This window comes from Lingula anatina, chromosome 1 (assembly GCF_051362555.1).
Source record: "Lingula anatina isolate TDL-2025a chromosome 1, LinAna3.0, whole genome shotgun sequence".
NCBI classification, from domain to species: domain Eukaryota; kingdom Metazoa; phylum Brachiopoda; class Lingulata; order Lingulida; family Lingulidae; genus Lingula; species Lingula anatina.
The window spans coordinates 38,089,790-38,112,629 of record NC_141767.1 but is presented as its reverse complement, the minus strand read 5'-3'; the positions used below and the strand labels follow the sequence as shown (position 1 = coordinate 38,112,629).

The 22,840-nt window shown below is 34.4% G+C and overlaps 1 protein-coding gene across 11 annotated transcripts in view; it reads right to left on the bottom strand.

Moving 5' to 3' along the window:
* The window catches only part of LOC106160932 (uncharacterized), a 60,469-nt gene extending 44,017 nt beyond the window's left edge, over window positions 1-16,452 (bottom strand). For all 11 annotated transcript variants that reach the window (XM_086994379.1, XM_086994424.1, XM_086994404.1 and 8 more), the window contains exons 1-22: window positions 16,364-16,452; window positions 15,808-16,034; window positions 12,955-13,277; window positions 12,293-12,594; window positions 11,529-11,764; window positions 10,983-11,166; window positions 10,603-10,710; window positions 9,976-10,089; window positions 9,363-9,476; window positions 8,996-9,237; window positions 8,542-8,849; window positions 8,014-8,312; window positions 7,618-7,820; window positions 7,014-7,188; window positions 6,283-6,405; window positions 5,868-5,996; window positions 5,329-5,451; window positions 4,859-4,981; window positions 4,373-4,495; window positions 1,596-1,718; window positions 1,221-1,343; window positions 436-564 (exon numbers count right to left, since the gene is read on the bottom strand). In XM_086994379.1, coding sequence (XP_086850505.1) covers window positions 436-564; window positions 1,221-1,343; window positions 1,596-1,718; window positions 4,373-4,495; window positions 4,859-4,981; window positions 5,329-5,451; window positions 5,868-5,996; window positions 6,283-6,405; window positions 7,014-7,188; window positions 7,618-7,820; window positions 8,014-8,312; window positions 8,542-8,849; window positions 8,996-9,237; window positions 9,363-9,476; window positions 9,976-10,089; window positions 10,603-10,710; window positions 10,983-11,166; window positions 11,529-11,764; window positions 12,293-12,594; window positions 12,955-13,277; window positions 15,808-16,034; window positions 16,364-16,430 — 3,898 coding nt within the window. In that variant the 5' untranslated portion in view covers window positions 16,431-16,452. The remainder of the gene's footprint in view (window positions 1-435; window positions 565-1,220; window positions 1,344-1,595; window positions 1,719-4,372; window positions 4,496-4,858; window positions 4,982-5,328; window positions 5,452-5,867; window positions 5,997-6,282; window positions 6,406-7,013; window positions 7,189-7,617; window positions 7,821-8,013; window positions 8,313-8,541; window positions 8,850-8,995; window positions 9,238-9,362; window positions 9,477-9,975; window positions 10,090-10,602; window positions 10,711-10,982; window positions 11,167-11,528; window positions 11,765-12,292; window positions 12,595-12,954; window positions 13,278-15,807; window positions 16,035-16,363) is intronic.
* Between the last annotated feature and the right edge of the window lie 6,388 nt (window positions 16,453-22,840).

The window sequence follows — 22,840 nt, the reverse complement described above, 5'->3', positions numbered from 1 at the left end:
ATGCATTTAACTTTAAATGTAAATAAGACTATCAGGGAATTAAAAAAATGATATTGCAATCTTACACCGAGATGCTCAATTCTGAACAAGTTTGGAGTACTAAGAATCTGACTAATATGTTTCCATTTTGTTATCAAATTTAACAAGACATGCTGAATCATTCTAACTGAAATACAAAATTATAAACAGCCCCTTTGTGTATCAGTCCTGATTTAATTTTCCATTCAATTATTAACTGCGGAAAAAATTAAGAATTTTTCTATTTCTCCAGCACTTACAAATCACATAACAAATTCTATTAACTATTGTAAGGCTTACACATCAATCAATATTCACTCAAATACAATTCGCTACATATGAATTGCCCATAAATACAAGCAAGCAATTGAACCATGTTAACATGGTATGTAAACATGAGATCAAATAATTCCATACTTATTTCACAGTGCTCCCCTGTGAATCCTGGAGCGGTGGTACAATTACAGTCATAATCGTTGATCTTGTTCACACATGTGCCACCATTCTCACACTTTGGCAGTGGTTCCTCTTCACATTCATTGATTTCTAGAAAAAAAAAGAAGGAAAATGCAATAATACAAATGACCAACAAACTCTGCTTTGGTTGTATCAAAGTGTGGTTAGTTTGATTTATTCATCAACTGCTCTCTACAAAACTATTAATAATGCAATTAAAAGGCCCTGAAAATAATAAATATGTATCAAAATCAGAAATTCATTTTTAAAAAATGTCCATTATACTTTACAAAATATCAAAGTATAAGAAATGAGAGCTAAGATCTAGCCCATAAGGTCTCGCTGGAAAGTATGTTTAGAAATGAGCATGCTATTCCATCTTTTTCAAGTGTAAAACACTGGAAGTGATATAAACTCCAAGCGTCCTAACATAATTACTTCCTTGGTTCAGAAAGTATAAATTGTTCCCACTGTTCCGCAAAGATAAAAAAGTTATGCTTTTACTGATTATCTTATGAAAAACAGCTTTGAAACGATTTCGTGGGATACCTTAAAGAAGAATTTTACTACAGACAGCATATTATATATCTATCAATTAAAAGTTAATTTATCAAGATATTTTATTATCATAAAATAAGTTTCTCCTTATCAATTTGAAAGAAGGAAAATTTGAGTTTTCTCAAAATATGTGGAATTCTGATCAGTCAATAAGGAAATCATCAATAATAGATATAATAAAAAATTACCATCACAGTGTTCTCCATCAGCATTGAGTCTGTAGCCATCGAAACAGTCACATTTATAGAATCCTTCAGTATTATTACAGATTTGTTCACATACAGCAGGTTCCCATGTGCACTCATCCACGTCTGATAAAATAAAATTAGATAAAATTCCACTAAAACAGAACTTTTAATTCTCATTTCTATTCAATAACTCTGCATGTTTTATGTTTTACAAATAAGACAAAAAAAGGAAGATCTACAATGTAAAAACTGAAATAATATTGAACTGACCGTTCTATAATACCATTTTATATTGGCAGAAATTAAAAAACCTTGCAAGAGGTAGTGTCATCCATAACACAACAAAATCCATTAAGTAAGTAACAAAATCTGTACCTTCACAGCCATGACTGTCATGTCCAAGTGAATAGCCATCGTCACAGCTACACACATATCCTCCATATGTATCCTGACAGGTGTGTGCACAGCCTCCATTATCAATGAGGCACTCATCATTGTCTGGAGGGAAAAGAGCAAAACTTCGCTGAATTAAATGTCATCTGTATGTTCCAGGGCTCTAAAGTTGAGTGGTCACTCCCCTATGCCATGCCCAAGCAATGGAAGCTAAAACTGGGTTCCCATAGATTTAGATCGATCTATCCGGATCCATGTATGTAGATTTATTTTTGAAGGACAAATCATATATGCCCTAGTTTTTTTTTAACAAAATGTTTCTCAATTCTTTTTTGCTCACATACAAATGGCTTGGGACAAGGCAATAGGATTCATAAAATATTTCAATATGGATGTATTTCGGGGAAACAAACATCTGCTAAGTCAGATGGTTTAATGAAAGCTTAAATCACACCAATTCGACAAGTAACTGAGACAACACTTTAAACATTTGTAGACATACTTAAATAAGAAGCTGACTTTTTATACAGGAATGTAGCTAGACAACACACATGTGCATGGCTAAAAAAATCAATGATATCCAATATTACACTGGAATATATGTATCACAGTCATTCTTTGCTAGTGGTGCACTGCAGGGGGGCCATAACAAGAATGTTATTTAAATTTAGATAGCCAACCAAATTCTCATGACATCGTTGTGTATGTTTCAATAACAAATCAAAGAAGCTGCATGAGCAAGGAGGATGCTGTTATAAAAGCAAAATAAGAGAAAAAGCAGAAAATATATCGAAATTACCCTCAAAATGGCGTCCTTTTTTGTGGAATTTCGACCCTACCTCTATTTAGGAACAGTTTGTTTAGGGTTTGAATGAATTATTGAAGCAGGGAATACACCTACTGCAAGAAGATATAATAAACAGAATGTGCAAATGGTTATTTAAATAAAAATTTATTTGAAGTGACTGAAAAATGATCACAAAATTAGCTTAACTTATGATACATGCGGTGTCCCACCCCGATGAAAATTTCATCTAATCCTATCTTTTTGTATTAAAACTGTTCAATTGTCCAAAGTAGTATGTCGGTTAGTTTGTGTCACGAAATCCATGATAATATTAGTTTTCTTAAGAATTTCACATTTATTGCTCAGCAAGGTCGATTTTGCTTCACCGCGTCCCAATATAACGTTCGCAACGCTGAAACTTCAGAGATCGATTCTTATCAGACGACTTTAAAATGCCGCGTGAAAATTATACATCGATAGCGATCTTCTTCCATACTCACTAACTGATGACGTCTTACACACGAATGGCCTCTTTTGCACACTAAAAAAACCAGCTCAAACTGGCGGGTGGCCCATTCTGATAACATGTCACGCAATGACGCTGTCGAGATAGGATGCAGGGCGCAGGTGTAATTCCCTCGATTTAACCGTCACAGGATTGTTTATTGGGATCTTCTTTGTATGAAGGTGAGAAATAATGAGTTTCGTTTCATTTTTATTCAATTGTTTCAACATATTTGTGTACCGATTGATTTTTACCATTCTATAAGTAGGGTGACTTCGTCTGAACTTTCGTTTTGCGTCTGTGTCACATGGGGGACTAAAGGTCACATTGAACATGGTGACGCGGTGAAACCGTATTCATGTTCTCTTGTTCTCGAAAACTCAATCATCGAAATTGAATTACTTTTTTTTAGTTTTGTCTTAAATTAAGCTGCTACACTGTATTCCGTGCGTTTAAAATTTAACCGTCTGTAAAAACAGCAATAATGGATTACTAGCAACACTTACATTACGCAATGAAGCACCGAAAATGGGTGAAGAAAATGTGTCTCAGTAATATGCGTGTTTGCCACTCATAATGCACTGTACTTTGTTTGAATAAGCAATAAACTATTTGTGATCTTAGGTTATCCATTGTTCGTTATCAGAGTTAACAGATTCTTTGTGTGATTTTTTTTCAGAATCCCAAGAGTGGATGCCTTAGTGAGCACAGAACAGATATCACCATTGGTCCACATATGTCAGGAAGAATGTTATAATTATGAACTTTGTGTTACACTGAACTTCATTTTGTTAAATTTTGTATTTAACTGAACGTTATTGTGTTAAAATAATAATAAAAAAATAATAATTCAGATAAAAAACTACAATCTGGAACATTCTTTAGATCAACTTTGTTCAGTGTGTGCCCCATGTGACAGAGTTACAGTAAATAAAAAATGTGCATTATTCCTCTGTGTTTGTCAATTCCATTTTCAAAGCATGTGAAAGTGGTGTGCCCCTCATGATTGAAGTGTGTATGGATAATAGCAAAAATATTGTTATTATTTACATGATTATAAAAAGTTTTTGTACCCGCGTCAATAACGTAACCGTGAACCCCATATTCAACATTTTTATTAATTATGAAATGTGGATTAAATTCTTCAAACCCAGTTTTGAAGCATTGAGACAACACCCCCTTATGATTTAAACTAAAACTGAAAACATTCCATTAGACTTTCATTAGTTTGTGCAAAATATATTGCCCAGGGTAACGCGTCTTGGATTTGGTGGGTATAGCTGTTCAACTCTCCTGTGTGCCCTAAAAAGGGCAGCTGCTGTTTCCCTTTTTATGAAATGATAAACTGTGATGGTGTAGCTATCACATCGCAAAATTACAGCTTCCCAGAGAAAGTTTGAAATTTTCGGTCAAATTCAACATTTTGTAACCACTAGCAAAGAATGACAGATCATCTCATCAACTTACTGTTGCAGTTTTTCCCATCTGCATCCATAGTGAAGCCATCATGACAGCTACAGTAGTAGGCACCTTCTGTATTTTTGCATGTCTGGTTACAACCTCCATTGTCAGTAGCACACTCATCAATGTCTACAATTAAAATGAGCTTTGTTTACATGACCAAAAATCAATCTCTATCAGATTCTGTTTGAAGGTTCTCCATCTGTCCCTGATTGTAAGGAGTTTAATCATCAACAAAAAATTTATTAAGTGGCCCTGTATTTTACTAAGCTTTGAAATCCTTTAAAACACCCCTACAGGGCCCCTATGTATGTTTCATACTGCACATTTTTAGTAGCATTTGCATTATACTTAAATGTGTTAATACAAAGATAGCTTCTTTTGAGTTACATGTACATGCCCACCATTGGTACCAATATTCTGTTTTCTTTGAATGAGTGGGACTATGAGTGTGGTAGTTTGAGATCTGGAGGAGACAGATGTTACAGTTACCTTTACACTTGTGTTCATCTTCCAGCAGCATGTAACCCTTGTGGCACTTGCACTGGTAGCTGCCCACAGAGTTCTCACAAGTATGGTCACAACCACCATTGAGTGTTGCACATTCGTTGATATCTGTTGAATAAATCGTTTTTTTATTTACAAATGAAGAGTCAAAAATGAGTTTCAACATATAATAGCAGATTCTTGTAAATCATTATACTGCTTAATTTTTAAAAAGTTGAAAAACAGTGCAAATGGAAAGCACACAATGTACAGTATATCCGTAAATATGTAAGCACTGACCTATAATATCATCTTTAAAGCACAAATGCTGAATTGTCCATTAAAAATATATTATCACTCACAGATAACATCAAATAAAAAACTGCACAATTTATTCCATGAGATACTCGACTTCTGATTTAACAAAATCTTCAATTTCCTCTCAAAAGCAGATTACTGTTAGATGACAAACATACCATCACAATTCGCCCCATCAGATCTCAACACGTAGCCTGTATTACAGGAGCACTCGAATGTGCCCACTTTGTTGGTGCACACCTGCTCACAGCCGCCATTGTTGTCTTTGCATTCATCAATATCTAACAAGAAAAGAAGGGAATATGTACATATATAAATATACAATACAAATCATGCTGAAGATGTTTTGGCTATTAGATTTACTTTCAACATAAAGATTCAATTGGACAGGGATTTTGATTTAGTTCAAAATTTCTATTTGGCTACAATCATCTTGCCCTTAAGCTAATTAAAAATATCCAGAAGTGAGCCCAGATAGTCATAAAGGCAGTTAAACTATAAATTACTCAGACTACTGTATTGATTGTCCTGTCAATCACAGCTAATCAAAGATCATAAAATTATCATTAGAAAAGGCAAACTTAAAAAATACAATCAACCTGTATAATGTGTGTCACTTATTTCTTTAATGAAGTCTTGAATTTCTTGGGACAGAGGAAATATAAAGGAGTTTCAAAAAAAAGGATGAAGTACACACCTTTGCATGTGGCGTGGTCAGCCATGTCTAGGAAGTAGCCATCATCACAACTACAGGTACGGCTTCCAATTGTATTGGTACAGTGCTGGTTACAGCCACCATTGTCTGGTTGCAGACACTCATTAATATCTGGATAAATAAATAAATATCTTCTTTAATACCATAGTTGCAAAAGAGGATTAATTGTCAAATTTGTTTTAACCAAAGAATATACCACAAAAAAGTTCTTAAAAGAAATAGTCCCACTGTGGATGATCAGGATACTGCAAAAAGGTGTAAGGATTCTGTACCTTAACATGCATTTTCCAAATCTTTTCACCAGTTACACAAGAAGATGAAAACAGGTTTGCAACACACACACACACACACACACACACACACACACACACACACACACACACACACATGCACTTACCATCACAATCCTTCAGGTTAGCATTAAGTGTAAATCCATCATTACAAGTACAATTAAAGGTGCCAGGAACATTGATACAGATTTGAGCACAATCATCACTTGGTCCACCACATTCATCAATATCTGAAATATAAAAAGACATGAAATGAACTAAGGTAAGCTTACAATAAACAGAGGGATCAAACGATGTTAATATGTTTACATAACATAGACTTTTATTTCTACCTGGCATGTTAAGACACAATTTTATTTCCATGACAGTATGCTATTATCATTATTCATATAAAATAATGAAGTCCAAAGTTCAACCCTGTAGAATTTGTTTCAATGTACAATTGAAACAAAAGGCAGACATTTTCAGTAGTTCATACAAATTGGGAACAATTCTTGCATTACATATCAATGGCCAATGACTTTTAAAATCACTTTACAAAAACCAAAGCTGCAAAAAAATTTGTTTATATTGGTAGTTGTCTTTATGATATAGCAATAATCCCACATTATCTTTTTCTTCAGTAGGCCATTTCTTTATTCTACATTATTTCATATCTTTAATTCCCAAGGAAAAAAGAAAAATATAAGCATTTGTAACACTGTTTTCTTTTTAATACATAATTGACATTAACATAAATCTTATAGAAAAAAGGTCCCACAGAAGGGAAATGGCTGTGAAACAGAGGATTATAATCATTAATATTATACCCATAGTCATAATTAGAAGTGTACTCTACCTGTGCAGTTAAATCCATCTCCTTTGTATCCTTCCCTACACTGACAGCCCTGTTTACCATTGAAGAGACCACAGTCAGCATTTTCGTCACAGGCGACAGGTTTGGAAACAATGTTCTCATCCCCTTGGCATTCGTACTTGATACTGCAGTCAACATTAATCCAGCTCTCACCAGCCTAAATGATCAATTTTGTTGTTAACTTTATTTTTCCATATTTAAGCTTGCATTTCAACCCTTTTAATTATATTGTTTCGAGAAGGATGGCTATTTATGTGTATATATGGAGGTTGTTGCTTTGATGAGATCATGAAAAAGTCCTAACACTATTATTCTGCCATGCATGCTACATGTACAACCAATAGCAAATGGTGTTCTAATGGATGGCAAAGAAAAACTGTGATGCCAATCAATTAAACATATTGAGAAATCAAGCTGTTTGAAACAGCTCTCAACTTGATGTAACCAAAATATCTTATATGATAATGAATCAGGTACTGTGACAACAAATAAGGAGAAAATGCAATGTCAGCTTACACCATTAGCGTTATTATCAGACTTGTGATTCATTTTCTCTCTTTTTTTTTTTTTTTACTAAACCACTTACCTGTCTATAGTTCCCCATGTCATCTAAACAGCCACAATCTTTGACCAGTACACACTTGTTGCTACTCCAAAGATATCCATCGTTACAGAAGCAGCCCTCGGTGGTGTTGGGATTGCAGTTGGAGGGAGGATTCCTATTTACACAGGTTGCTGGGCAACCAGGCCCCACAGCTTCATAGTGCTCATTCTCACCACAAGGGAGTTCTGTGAATCAAAGGCAAATTTAGAAAAGAATTGCCATTATATTTGCTTATTTTTTTATTCATTCATTGTCTATTATTTAGGCCTTTTTACACCAAGCAGTGTACTTAAGTGATGCAGTCTGTATGGATACACTTAATTTAATTAAGTCTTTCCTATTTATAAAACCTTTTAAAAAAATTATTTTCTTTCTTACCACAGTTCAACACAGTGCGCCATTCAGGTGACTGGTAGGGAAGTATCTGGGAACACATATCTGCAACTGTGCTGAGAATAACACAGGCAGTTGTCTTGGCTAAATCTGGACTTAAATTCAATACTGCACATACATCCATACGGCATGGTTCGAAGAAATTATTCAGACGCCCTGTGCTGATGCAATCACCAAACACACCATTGACATCACTGATAGCACCACAGTAGTCTAGGCTTTCAACCAGCGCCATTTCTTCCGATGTGCATATGGCCCCATCATTTACGTCACCATCCACACATCTAAAAATATGAAAATACTTGTCACCACAAATGTTTGAGATCTTGATAAAAGGTGCAGTAGGCCAGAGTTTAAATTTCACTCTTCTCTTATACTTAATTATACTAATGACAAGATGAATTTTGTAAATATATCAACAACTGTCCTGATGTAGCAATTTTTTTCAAAAAGAAAAAAAACAACTTAAGTCATTTTGAAACAAAGCTGAAATATCTACACAATCATACTTACCCAGGAATATCTTCCACTTTAAAACTGTTTCCCACAATGACATCCCGAACATTTGGAGGGTAACCACTGACATCAAATCCATTGCTTGTCACATAGTCGTTCGATGGATCAGCGTTACAATCTCCACAGATTCCTTTCAGATGGCCACTGTAATCACGTGACACTTCAACTCGGACTGCATCTCCTCCACTCACAGCCACCATGAACATTTCTGTCTTCAGCTGAATGGTCTTTCCTGGAGTGATGTCAATGTAACCTGGACTGCCATTGAGGAGGTATGGGAGAGAATTGATGATCACTCCATCCACCTGTAAAAAAATTTTTAAAACAAATTTTTCATGAAAAGTCTTAATGAAGAATCCATCCACCTGTGGAATTTTTTTTTTAATTTCATGAGCCTAAATTACCACAAAATGAACAACTTCACATTTTAAAGATGAAAACTGTCACTTACCTGAACCTTGTCCCCTATGATTATGACATGACCATATACGTGAATCTCCACACTGTGGACCCAGGACACACCTGTGATATTATGGCGATGCTCATTTTGAACAAAGATATCAAAGTCTTTCAACCCGGCATTGGTGTTCTTTGTCAACCTGTACTTGCAAGTACCTTGGAAGTGAATCCAAGACCCATCATACGAGTAAAAATGAGGATCTCCCGCTACAAAGCAAGTGCAGGGTGTCTCATCTGTAATAGATAAAAAAAATTAAGACTAAGTTTATATCCTTCAACCAGAAGATAACCTGCAATAGATAAGTATCCCGTCCACGTAGAAAGAAGACAACTGCAAATGAATAATAATATATACTTACGTATCTCACAATTTCTTCCACTAAATCCATGAAGACAATCACACTGGTAATCAGCAACCAAGTCTTTGCAGGATCCCCCATTCAAACATGGAGAGTTCACACAGTCGTCAATATCTAGGAAAAGAAACAATGTAGAATGAAAATGACACTAAAATTCAATAAAATGGAATTCACAAAATGGAATATATCAAAAATTATTGTTAATGTGGGCAAACTGGCACAGTACCAGTAGTTAACAAACTTCCAATGGCAAAAAAAAAAATCAACCTCCATAAAACACTTGATGGAATGGTGACAGCATGATCTAAATTAAAGAATGTATCTTAATCTTTTTAATTTAAAGTTAATAAAATATATGCAGCACTTGGTACATATTTATTGAATTTTTTATTCTTTTTACATCCATTCATTATACAGAAAAACTGATAAACCCTCAATGATAAGTTAAAAGCTTTAAGGTGATTTCTACCACATTTATCCTTCCACAACCAAAAAGTATTCATAGCGATTAATATGAAAAATGACTATAATAATTATTATTACTATTATCATTATCATCATTTCATTAGTTTGTATGGCTTAACAACAATAGAAAATAAGCAAACAAACTCACTTGTTTCACAAATTTCCCCAGTGAAACCATTGGCACATAAACAAGTAAAATCATTGACTTCATCAATGCACTTGCCATCATTTAGGCAAGGTTCATTTTCACAATCATCAATGTCTGAAACAGAAAAAAATATCATTGTAACACAGAAATTTGAAAAAACTGAATGATAATAGTTAAAGTAAATATGATTTTTTTTCAAGACTGTACATAAAAATTTTATTTGTCTTAAATTTTTATCAAAGGTATGCTTCCAATAATATTGTTAATACATAGTTTCCTAATATAGTCTCAATCTATAAATCATGAGAAATCATTTCTAGAAAAAGATGTGCACAGAATACAATACAAACCATTCAAAACTTCATGATTTCAAACGTTAGACATTTTGCAAAATATATGTAAAAATTATGAATAGCATTATCAATTAAAAATAATTGTACAAAATCATTTTACTTCTTATAGATAATTAAAAAACAAAAATGTTCATTAAAAATTTCTTAACAAATTTGATTAACACAAAAAAGGACAGAACCATTCTTAAGGAAAGAAATAAAATACTATTTTGCCCAGTAATCCTGATAAACAGTCCAAAACCATAAATATATTGTAAAACAATTCATGACTTACTTGTTTCACATACTCCTCCTGTGAATCCAAGGTGACAACTACAGGTACCAGTTTCCTTTAGACAGACACCATTATTTTGGCATACAACATCTTGGCAAAGATCAGGACCTGAAAGAAAATCACTCATGTGAAAGCTGCAGAATAAGCAAAAGGTTCAACAGAACATGAGAAAACAATGCATAACTTAAAATTCATTTTAAAAAACATTATCTTAGGAATCAACAAACAAACTAGTCTTACAAATAATTCAAAGAATACTTCATTCCATTATTTTTACTTAAAATGGCCAAAGCCAAATTTATTCACAAAAGTAAAATACACTCCTCATGAATTAAAACCAATCTTAGTCAAATTTTTTATCGTATTCTTAATCAACTTACCTAAATATGTACAAGTGTTATCTGTGGTCATAACATAATCTATATCACAGTAACATTTCCGTATACCAAAGTTCACCTGACATGTTGAATGTTCAGGACATACCACAGTCATTGGGTAGATATTGTTCTGGTAACACGTATAACTCTCCATTGTTGCACAATCCACAGTCCATTGTTGAAGGAACTAAAACATAAAACAAATGAAATTTAGAGATCAATATATATATATATATATATATATATATATATATATATATATATATATATATATATATATATATATTGATTTTTTAACTAGATCAAGATTTAAAGAGGTGCTAATGTCCCCAATTTAGGCGTTCTCCACCAGCTGGATCAAAATCAACTAATATTACTGGGGCCACATCATCAAAAGCTTGAAAGAATAGTTTTATTGGAACCTTTCACTGTTATGGTCATAGCCAAAATTCTAGAAAAGCTCCAGTCAAGGTAACTATAAGCACTAAAAAAACTTTTTTCATAAATTTATTTTTGAGGTTGAAATATTTAAATGCTATCCTCACAAACCTTTCTGTAAGTTCCATCATATGGTCCTCCTCTGTTTTCAACACAATTAAAGTCACACATGCTCCCATGATCACATGTCAGCTGATGGTTGATGTCCACTTCTATTAACAAACCCACACCACAAGTACACCCCTCTGTGAGAGGTTTGGTGCAAACCTCGCCCGAAAGTTGAGAAGCACATGTTTCTGGGCACCCTGGGAGACTTGAGGAATAGGTCATCCCCCTGCAGTCCAATGCTGAAAATATGGTAATCAAGTGTTGAACTTTTTTTTTTCTTTTTTAAATTCTGATCAATTTTTAAGTCCTATAGTATCTACTGCCCCTTACACATTTGCACATTTTAAAATAGCCAAAATATTCTTGTTGAAATATGATAAAATACTCATGTTTACAGCTAATGCACTTTTTAAAAATAAATGGTAATTTAACTATATTTAAAATATTTCAGTGAGAGTATAATATCAATATTAACCAGAAAATTAACCAAACAAGCATTTATGAACTAAAAAATCAACATAAGGAGGCACAGTCAAATAGCAGCAAATGCAACATTGAGATATAATACTCAGTCAATAATGTGGTTTTGCTAGGTAAATTTAGACACACTTCAATCACATTTTGTATATATTTAACATCATGAACTTAACATAAACTTTATAAGATCCGTACATAATGCAAGAGTTACAGATTAGCTTGACATCAAAACATATGCTTACAATACCAAAGAAAAACACAGCACTTGGCATATGCCTTAAACTACTTACGACACAGTGCAGAACTTCTCCACTCGATGTCAACAGGCTCGCCAGCATATTTACAACCCTCCACCAAAGCCTCCAAGACTATGCAAGCAGCATGCTGAGCCCCATTGGGATCCTGAGCTAATCTCCTCAACACATCAGCTTCACAAGACTGGTAGTATTCGGCAAAGGCAATCCCGCTGTTCTGTCTACAGCTGTCAAAAAAGGAGCCTGCTTTGTTGATGAGGCCGCAGTAGCTGTCCTGTGCAGCAGCTGCTTTTTCAGCATCTGAATAAACTCCAGGTGGGTCAGGTACTGGTTGTCCACTGAAATGTAAATAAAAAATTATACATGTCATATTTCACCACATATGTAATACACTGCATATGTATAGCAGAGATTCTGAACTAAAAGTGATGAATGTCTCAGTATAGTCTTTCACCTCTAGGCTATGAAATAAATTTGCTAAGCATCTGGTTTACATTAAAAATGACAATAATTGTAAAAGCCCAAGTCAAACATGTGAGAAACACTACATGTTTAACTCCCAAGTATCTTATTATGAAGTTATATGCATGCACAGTGCCTACTAAACAAACCAAAACACTTCAATTCTTATCATCAAAAGCAACAATGTACTCCTTAATCTTTATAAGTATTAAATTAGTAAAACACTTCTTTTTCACCTGGGATCAGACACACTCCATCCATCACAAAGAGTAGCATCTCGGAGGGCTTCATCCACAATACCAGATATATCAGTTGAATCTGGAAGCACATAGTCGTCAGCCACACCATTGCAGTTTCCACATACACCACACAATATTCCGCTCCCACTATAGCTGGCAGCTGGAATATCTATGCTAGTAAGTTCGGGATCAAATGAGACTGATATACCAGAGTCGGTGGAAACACGAAGACGCAAGTTCGGTTGAAGTTCAACTTTGATGGTCTTTCCAATACCAGCATTCAACACAACTGGCCATCCTTTGTAGGCTATATTGTCCACCTGTGAAAAAAAATAAAGGGCAGTGATATTCATTTCCTCCAAAGCTTTTCCCTTCCCAATTCAGACCTGAAAGATGATAAAACTTCTTCAATAAAAGTTTATCTGATATCATTATCTTTTCTCAGCCTTCTCAGTGCAAGGTGATAGGCACATGCATGACATCTCACAACTTCATGCATGCAGAATACAAGGCCACAGTACAAAACACTACACCATTTAGTGCCATGGAGCGTGAACGAGGCCATGCAACTGAATGGTAAATGTCAGCATAGCAAAAATAAATTTCTAAATAAAATCAAATCCCAGAGCAGGGATGGGGCAAGCAATGATTCACTAGTAGAAAAAAATTTGTAAGTAGAACCTCCCCCCCCCCCCAACCCACCCACCCCCCACCCCCAGAAACATTTGTTTTGGCCAGAAAATTATTTTCAGATTACCTTTAGATCTTAAAAAATAAAAGAGTTCATTTACCATTTTAAGTGACAGGCACATTGATGAATAGGGCAGTGCAAACAAAAACGTCACTGCTTTTCTCATGAATATTAATGAGTTGTGGCAGTGATTGAAAGCCTGACAGTCATCTTATGAATCAGTGACATTGTTTTAGGATTTCTCTTCAGTTTGTTAATCAACATACTTTCATCTTCACCAGTTTAATTACTTCAAGGCAAGCCAGTGTCAGGGATTGTTTCCCTTGTAATAACTACAGTAGTTGTTTATTTTTGTTTTGTCATCTTCTCTATCGTTTTGCATTCAACCAATTTTTTGGGGTAACTATTCTACTATGTAAATGGTGTATGTTTTAGCAGTGGTAGATACATTGTATCAAGTTGTATTTCTCGTATTCTTTCACATTGTCTTCTTCAAATATACTGCTCATGTGTTTTCATACCCAGCTCCTTTAATTATCGTGTCACCAGTCTTAAGTTACTAAGACAATATTCAGGGAGTGAAAATCACGTTGGCAACGTACTATTTTTTAATATGGCATCTGAAAAAATTACAATCATGGCTAAACTGGCTAAACTTGCGTAAATTTTTATCTAAATAAGACCAGGGAATTATATCGGATTCCCTGATAAGACAGATCATACATTTTAACAGTGTGTTCATACTCAAAAATGCAACTATCTGTGTATTAAGTGTCAAGTCTCTAGGAAAAAAAAACATGCGCAGACCCAGCCTAGTCATTGCTTAGTGGCCAAATCTTTGTAAAAGTAATTCGGACGCGTGTGGAAAAGCCCGGGAAATTTAAATGTGCATTCCGCCATTATCTTACCATGCACTTTCATCTGATAAAACTTCCTTTACTCTTTTCTGTGTTTAGGTAAATAAATCTCTGCACAGAAAATATAAGTTGTCTGCATCAAAATAAATCATCCTTCGCTCGTTATTCATCCTAAACCTGAAACACGTATGGTTGCTGCAGCTTTCGTTTTGCGCAAAGTTGAAAATGATAATTACTTGCAATCGATGTAAAGGTTGTGTTTAGTGACCGAAGATGTGCCCCATACTAAAATGTTCAATGTAGGTAACATCGACACCATAAAAACAATATTCGATAACTAACTGAACAAACAAATTTTCAAACTTATTCTTAATACGGACCCTTAGCTATGAAAATTTGTATCTTAGCCAGAATTTAAATTGAATTTTCCTTGAAAAAAGTATTGCTCCACAACAGATACATTTATTTGACGGGTTTAATCAAAATTATTCATTCATTCATTCATTCATTCACTCATTCATTCATTCATTTATTTATTCATTCATTTATTTATCATGAAGTGAGAAAGATAAGTAGCTTTGCAGGATATTTAGACGTAGAACATGTGCTGTATACTTTTATGAAAGTATGATGGGAATTGGAAAGAAAGAGTAGGGTAGTGTGGAACTGGAGTCAGTTAAATGCATATAAATTACGCAACAACAGGCTACATAAACAACTATTGCCGCAATCGAAAAAAACGAGTAGGCCTATTAGATGACCTAACCATAGGTCACCGGTGTGCGACCCCCGCCTCTGCTGCACTCTTTACGTTTTTATGACCGTGTGTAAAGTTCCACAAAAATAGACATATTGAAGCTTTTTTCGATTATAATCTTTCTCTAAACATTGGGAATTTCGCTATTTGAAAAAAAAAGAACTTATGTTCCAACATTTCCAAATATTCAACCTAAGAAATTAATGGGAGGGTTAAATGAAGAGGTGGTTTCTGCCACTCTTTAACCTCCCACATGTGATGCAGATTATATTCTTTTCAAAATAATTGAATAAATCTGTTCTGCTGTTTATTTATACAACGTTTTATTTAAAATGATATAATAATTTAGAATAACACATTCTAACGAACCTTTTACACCGTATTACAGGATCAGACGTTCAAACGAAATGTATAGCATTTACAGGGAACAAAGAGAACCAGTGTAGTAATATTAACTTTTTAATAAGACATCATGCAATTTGCTTCTTTTTTTAAAGACGAAAACTTTAATATTTTATCATTTCAAAATGGTATATTTTACTCACCAAACAGTAATCACTCCCAGTGTCTACATCTCGCAACAGGCGGACTACGTGGCCGTAAACCTGAAGCTCAACGAACGCGCCTCTCTTGGCCGAAATGGCGAAAGGTTCTACCCCGCCCGCGCCGTCGCATGTCTTTGCGAGGTAATACTCGCTGTCACCTTGGTAGTTCACCACATTCCCATCAAACTGCTTGTAATGCCCATCACCAATTGATTGACAGTGACATTCTAGAAAAAAATACACCGAAAGTTGATGCGTGAAATATAAGAATGCCATGGAACCTGTTGATTTCTGTTCATGTTTTCAGTGTAAATTAAATTTGACATATGCTGCAAAACAGATAAATGCAAGACTGAGAAAAATAAGAAATTATCTTTGATTGGATTATTGAACTTTTTTTCATTTTTGTCTGTACTTAAGGCTTGTGACTTTTGCATTTATGAAAATTTTATCTACAAAATTAAGCGACTAAACTTTTTCTTTGCTAATTATTATTTTCCTTAATGAGAAGGGAGGCAAAATTGAGCTCGTCAAATAAAAAAAAACGAAAACTTACCCTGGGCATTAATTTGCTTGTATTGAAACAAACACACCAACACTATAGCAAGGAATTTTGTCCCCATCTCTTTCTAGGTGGGACACCTGGTACAAGAAAAAATGCATTCAATTTAATTCACAAACTAAATAAAAAATCCCAATACTTTTAATATATATACTGATACGATTTACAAAAAGAAAAAAAAATTAAATAAAGAAAAAGAGGAAAGTTGCGAAAGATATTAAATTTGTTCATTTATCGTTCAAAAAATCACATTTCTTGTCTATCAGTCCCATTACCACCTACCTTGATCAACGCTTCTTAACCTTGGTGGGGCACGCGATGCGTTTTATACCTCGGACACACCTCCAACCAATAAATCACCGTGTTTGTACCTACTTTACACATGCTGTATATATAATAGTTATCTTTTTGTGAAGTCTGAGGTAGACCCGACGCGCTGACATTGAAATGGAAATGACGGGGTGCAATCTCCTGTCATATGAATCACAAGTTTCCCAGGCTTAAATGATTTCAATTTCAAAAATTAGTGTCGAAGGATGACCCTATTCAAATTCCATTTCCTTAATGTTGAAAAGATGATGTGATTTAATGAGTTTCCCGTAGCTTGTGCTTAGTATTCCGAATATGAAAGTGAAAATGTAATTAATCAAACGTTACTATACGTCAGTAACCACGGTAGACATTTTATTGTAATTAGAATTTTATTCCAAAATTCGGTTAACGACGTCAATCCTTTTTTCTCATATTTTTATTTTAATGCATCAAAGAATAAATAACCATTGTTGAAAGGTGTTGTTGTTTAGTGAAATATTTATGCCTAATAAGTAACAAAAGAAACTGTTTATATATTCTGTTTACATAAGTTATCATGTATTTTTCGCGTTTGATTTAATCGTTGCTCTTTGCACCGGTAACAAACAAAAGTCAAGGTTGGCGATTCATTAAATTTAATTTGATTTAATAATTTCTGTTAATTATATTCTAATGAATAAAGAGATGGGATTCTGTCCTCGATGTAAATATCAATTTCAAATTATTTAGCGTATATACAGTACATACAACTCAAAAGAAGTTATGGAACATCTGCCATTTAAGATGGCAAAGTTTGAACCAGCCCTTCTATTATTAAATCTTAGAGATTCTAAGTGAAAGTAATCATTCTGTATTTTATGGCATTTTTACTTTTATTGTGATGCATGCAAAATAAATTTTGCAATCTTGCAATCACCCATGTGAATTATCATTGTGAGACTCACAACGCAAGCGCTTTGACAGACAAATTCTATAGCCATGCTCCAAAGCCGCGGTTTGGCACTGGGGGTATCTTGTTATAAATGGCCAATGCCTTTGTTTTAATTTCATTCTCTGCCTTCTTTTTCATATAGTTGAATATTAATGAAATGTGTTAATGACTCAAAAATTCAAAACCAGTTTATTATCTTTCCTGAAAAGTGGGGATTGTCTTGGGGGAATTGTCTAGGGTGGGGATTGTCTTAGAATTGCTGAAAAAATATACCCTTGGGCGCATCATTTGCCCCCCCTCCCCCCCTCCTCCATTCATGTATGTTTTGGAATCTCTCTCTCTCTCTCTCTCTCTCTCTTTTTCTCTCTCTGTCTCTCTCTCGAGCTCATATCTAACAGGTCTGTAGCCAGAAAATTCAAAAGGGGGGTTCTTTTTTCTGAAAAAATGGACCTTTTACAATGAAACTTATATGTACCTAGGCAAAATTTACCCAAAATGGACCATTTCCTGACAAAAGGGGCGGTTCTTTCGAACCCCCCGAACCCCCCCTGACTACGCGCCTGTCTAAGAAAAGTCTGCAAGATTGTCAATATGCACTCCTAAGGTGCAAAAATTACAATTGGCCATATGAATATATTTAAAACAAGCGTTTCCTCCAAAAGATCTAGAGAAAGGAGGTGCAAATGAATAAACAGTAAAGAAGAACCCTTCCACTTCATTCGCATTCAGCAAATAGAATATCACGTTTCGGTTCCAAAATTAAGAGATTTGTATTGAGCCCGTGACTCTGTCACATCTCTGTAACGTTTTTGTTGTTCGCCTCTTACTACATGTATGTTGACCGCCGTTACCTTGCCGTAGATTGCCGTTTTTCCTAGTTAGTTTTGTGAAAACCATGTTGAAACCGGCATTTTACATTTAGCTTTGTATTTAGTCTTATTTGCACTTATTTGACCCTGTTTTCAGCACCATTTTCTGTAATTATAAATAGCGGTTAATCTACCTTTCCAGAATGCCTTTAGGTCAGTTTTGGGGGTTGGGCAATATGTAAACATGGATATTCGTTAATGTAAAATGTAAACATGGATATTCATGAAGATGATTTAGGAAAACACTCCTTTTTCATGAAAAAATAATAAATGTAATTAGAAATACAGATCCCACCTTCGATCATATTTATTTTCTGTTAACCAGTATAAAAATGAAAATTGCCACTTTTGCTTAAGGGTGTCCTCTTCAGATATTGGGGGTCTTATATTCATTATGAGTGTTTTTCTAAACTTGTCAACCGCAGTAAATAAAATATAAGTGACCATTCTATCAAAATTGAGTGGAGGCGAAGAGTTTCTCTGGTCCTTTAGAGCTTGAAGTATCGTTGCATTCTAGTAAAGAACTTTGAATTTGACCAAATAATTGAATTATTATATGAAAAGGTACATCAAAAGGAAGAGGAAAACGTCCGTTGCCTTTCAAATAAAAATCATGGGCCGTTGCTTAAAATTTCATTTATAAGCCATTTTCTACATTGTTTGCCTATTTAAAGTGGAGGGGTATCTTCGCAAGGACCAGACATTTTTCATTTTAGTGAAACGGCACCCAGGGTTTTACACACGTTAATCTTAAGGACATACCACGAGTGGTTAATTTGTGGTTAAGTCAATGTTGTCTCAATTAAGGTGTTGGTTGGCGTCTGAGTGCTGTCATATGCAAGTACTTGAATATTTTATTAATTGCACCCTGTGCATTTTGACCCCATACATGCCAAAAACCAGTTTTGAGGTTTTCACGGTATTTGTTTTTGTTTATCCCTTTTGTACATTTTATTATCCCATGTCACCATGCTTTGCATATTAATATATTTTCATGTTGCGGTTTTATCAATGTTACTTATTTGTTGTTGATTAGAGTTGTCAAATAAAGCCCACCACTTCCTTTCTTATAGAATATTGTTAGTCCAGGCTGCTTGTTGAAAATTATACAGTGTAAATAACTACTCCCTACATCTTTTAAAATGAACTTATTGCCCATTAACAAGAAAGATATGGAACAGTCGCGACCAGGAATATCATTTAAGGAACTTCTTAGTATTGAAAAGTAGCTTAAAAGAACTTTTTTTTTCTTTTAAACAAATCAGTAGGGTGATGATGCGTAACCTATGATCCAGTTGAATTTGTATAATCAAGAACAATGGCTTGAGGTAGACAGATACATAAAAATGGCCAAAATTGGTCAAAATAGCCTTTTCCCGTGTCCTTTATGTAAAATGATTATCTAGATATTTGTGTAATAAAATTATACACGGCAACATTATACGTAACAATGTTTATTTCTGCATTATCTAAACAGATAAGGAAATATATCTTAACGTATCGATCTCCTTTAAACGTTTAAATCTAGCGTTTTATCAGTGAACACGGCAAGGCGTTTATTTTATTTTTTTTTTCGCTCTTATTTTCAGACATGGCTATTTTACCAGAAACTCACGAGGATCAAGGTTGGGACCTAACCATTTGCATCCTAATCAATAAAAATTATAACTTTGGGACACTGCTCCCGACCTGCAAGTCATGAAATTGTTAAAGAATTTAATTCTTCAAATTAAAATAATGGATATTCTCGGGGTTCGATGCGTTATAAATGTCCACAATTGGGATAAGAGCTTTTTTTTTCATTTATTTCAAATAAATTATTTATTCGCACAATAAATGTTAACGCTTCAGACGTTAAAATCTTTTTGTTGCTTTATCCAACATCCACGCACTTTTGCACATAGGGTAGTCATTTTCAGGAAAAAATGCATGGTTGACGACTAATGTGTGAACTTCAATCTGGTGCCACCGTTTGGTTTTACATTTCTATCGTTTAGGAGATATGAGTCCCTAATAACAATGTTCCATTAAATAAAGTTATTATTTCGCCTCTTTTCTGATCAGAAGTAAGCCTTTCAACAAATTGTCCAGGCGCGGGTTTGTAATATTTATTATAGTGATCATATAGGCGTTAAAAAGGTGCTGATAGCTGTACAGGTGAAGAAGATCTGTTGAAATCGATATTACAGTTTTTACCCACAAACAAAGTCATTAGCTCGAATGAACAAATTCTGGTGTAGTTTTGATGTGACAATATCATTTCATTTCAATCCTTTATCTAATAGAATAAGGAAAAATCCTAATGTATCGAACCCTCTTAACTTGTCCAATGCCCAACGCCCAAAGATGCACACGTCTGCACCCCATCAGCCGGTAACTGATAAAACATTTATATGCATACGCGCACGTGCATTTTGTGTCATATTTGCTTTATTGGTTCTCATCACTTTCAAGTTGTGTTGCTAGTCAGTGAAGCAAGTCAGATTTATGCAAAGTTTACACAAAAAATGAGCGTCACTAACGTGACCCAGAGATAAGACCCTTTACTGTTTTTTCCTTGTGTTTATTCAGTTTATGAAAAATAGGAACTGATTTAGACAATCGCATTTATATGCTCAGTGCGTCAATACAAACCTACATTATAAAAAGAAAAATATGTTTGCGTATTTCCTGACAAGATGGATTGGTTAAAAGTCGAATAAATTTTAATCTGTAACTATACGTGGGAACTTTTTGTTCCTTGCTCGGCTGTTGTTTAACAACAAATATTAATCTGCACTTCAAAGTTGTATTAGCACTTAGATAAATTGCTTAAACGAACCCTGCCCCATCTTCGCCTTTTCTTTCATTTAATCATTTTATTTATTACAATGCACAGAAAAGCCTCCGTTACAAAATGGAAAGTTCACACTTGCTCATGCAGTGGGAGGGGCAATGGGCATGTTAAAGTGTTTTAACAATTTTCAAGTTGAACCAATAATTAATATCGATTCTTCATCTTGTCAGTCTGATCACGTTTCCCTTTGAAGTGAGGTTGTATGAAATAACCTGACTTTTGTGAACGAATTGACAGCGGACCGGGGGCGGGAACCACTGCCATGGATCAGTTGAATTGCCGTTTAAAAATGTTGCCACAATTCACTGAATTGCTCCGTCAAGTTGACTTAAAGATAGTCCTTTTATTGTTAAAGAAGCATTTCAATCCCCTACGATATCAACTGGATTTTTGCCATTCAGGTAAAATTCTTGGTGCATTTTTACAGGAGAATGCGTTTTTCATACTCGCTGTTCAATTAATTCATTCTTTGTCCTTGCTCGGACTGTTGTTTAACAACAAATATTTATCTGCACTTCAAAGTTGTATTAGCAGTTAGATAAATTGCTTTACGAATCCCGTCCCATCATTTCTTTTTCTTTCAACTAATCATTTCATTTTATTAGAATGCACAGAAAAATGGAAAGTTCACACTTGCTCATGCAGTAGGAGGGGCAATGGGCATGTTAAAGTGTTTTAACAATTTTCAAGTTGAACCAATAATTTATATCGATTCTTCATCTTTTTGTATATTTTCTTTCATTAATCAGATTAAACTTGTCAGTCTTATCACGTTTCCCTTTGAAGTGAGGTTGTATGAAATAACCTGACTTTTGTGAACGAATTGACAACGGACAGGGGGCGGGAACCACTGCCATGGACCAGTTGAATTGCCGTTTAAAAATGTTGCCACAATTCACTGAATGGCTCCGTCAAGTTGACTTTAAACTAGTCCTAATCAGCATTTCAGTCCCCTACGATGTCAACTGGATTTTTGTCATCCAGGTAAAACTCTTGGTGCGTTTTTACTGGGGAATGCGCTGTTCTCGCTGTTCAATTAATTCATTCTTTGCCGGTTTATTTATCTACTTTTGCGCGTGAAAATAATGCAGAAAATTAACATTTTATGTCTTAAGTGTAGCGTTTGAAAACATTTTCAATAATTATTTGTAAAAGGGAAATGGCTCTCAAAGGGAAGGAATTCTACTCAAAAACTAACAAATCCCATGCTTATATGATTTTAATACATTAAGTAGATTAATAAGCAGTATTTCCATAAGGAACATACAATTGGCATAGAAGAATATCGAAAAATGCTATCAAAATCTACATAAAGGTGCACAGTTTAAAGGGATAATAACTCTTCGTATGAGGTCTATATTTCACAATAAAAACATTGTGAATAACTCATAGAAATATAATATATTCTGCTTTACGACAAAAACAGCAGTTATAGCTATTATTCTGATATCTGAGCTTGACTTCAGACCACGTGACCTCCATTGATGGCTACACTCTGTTATAATCTCTTAAATAAAATATAA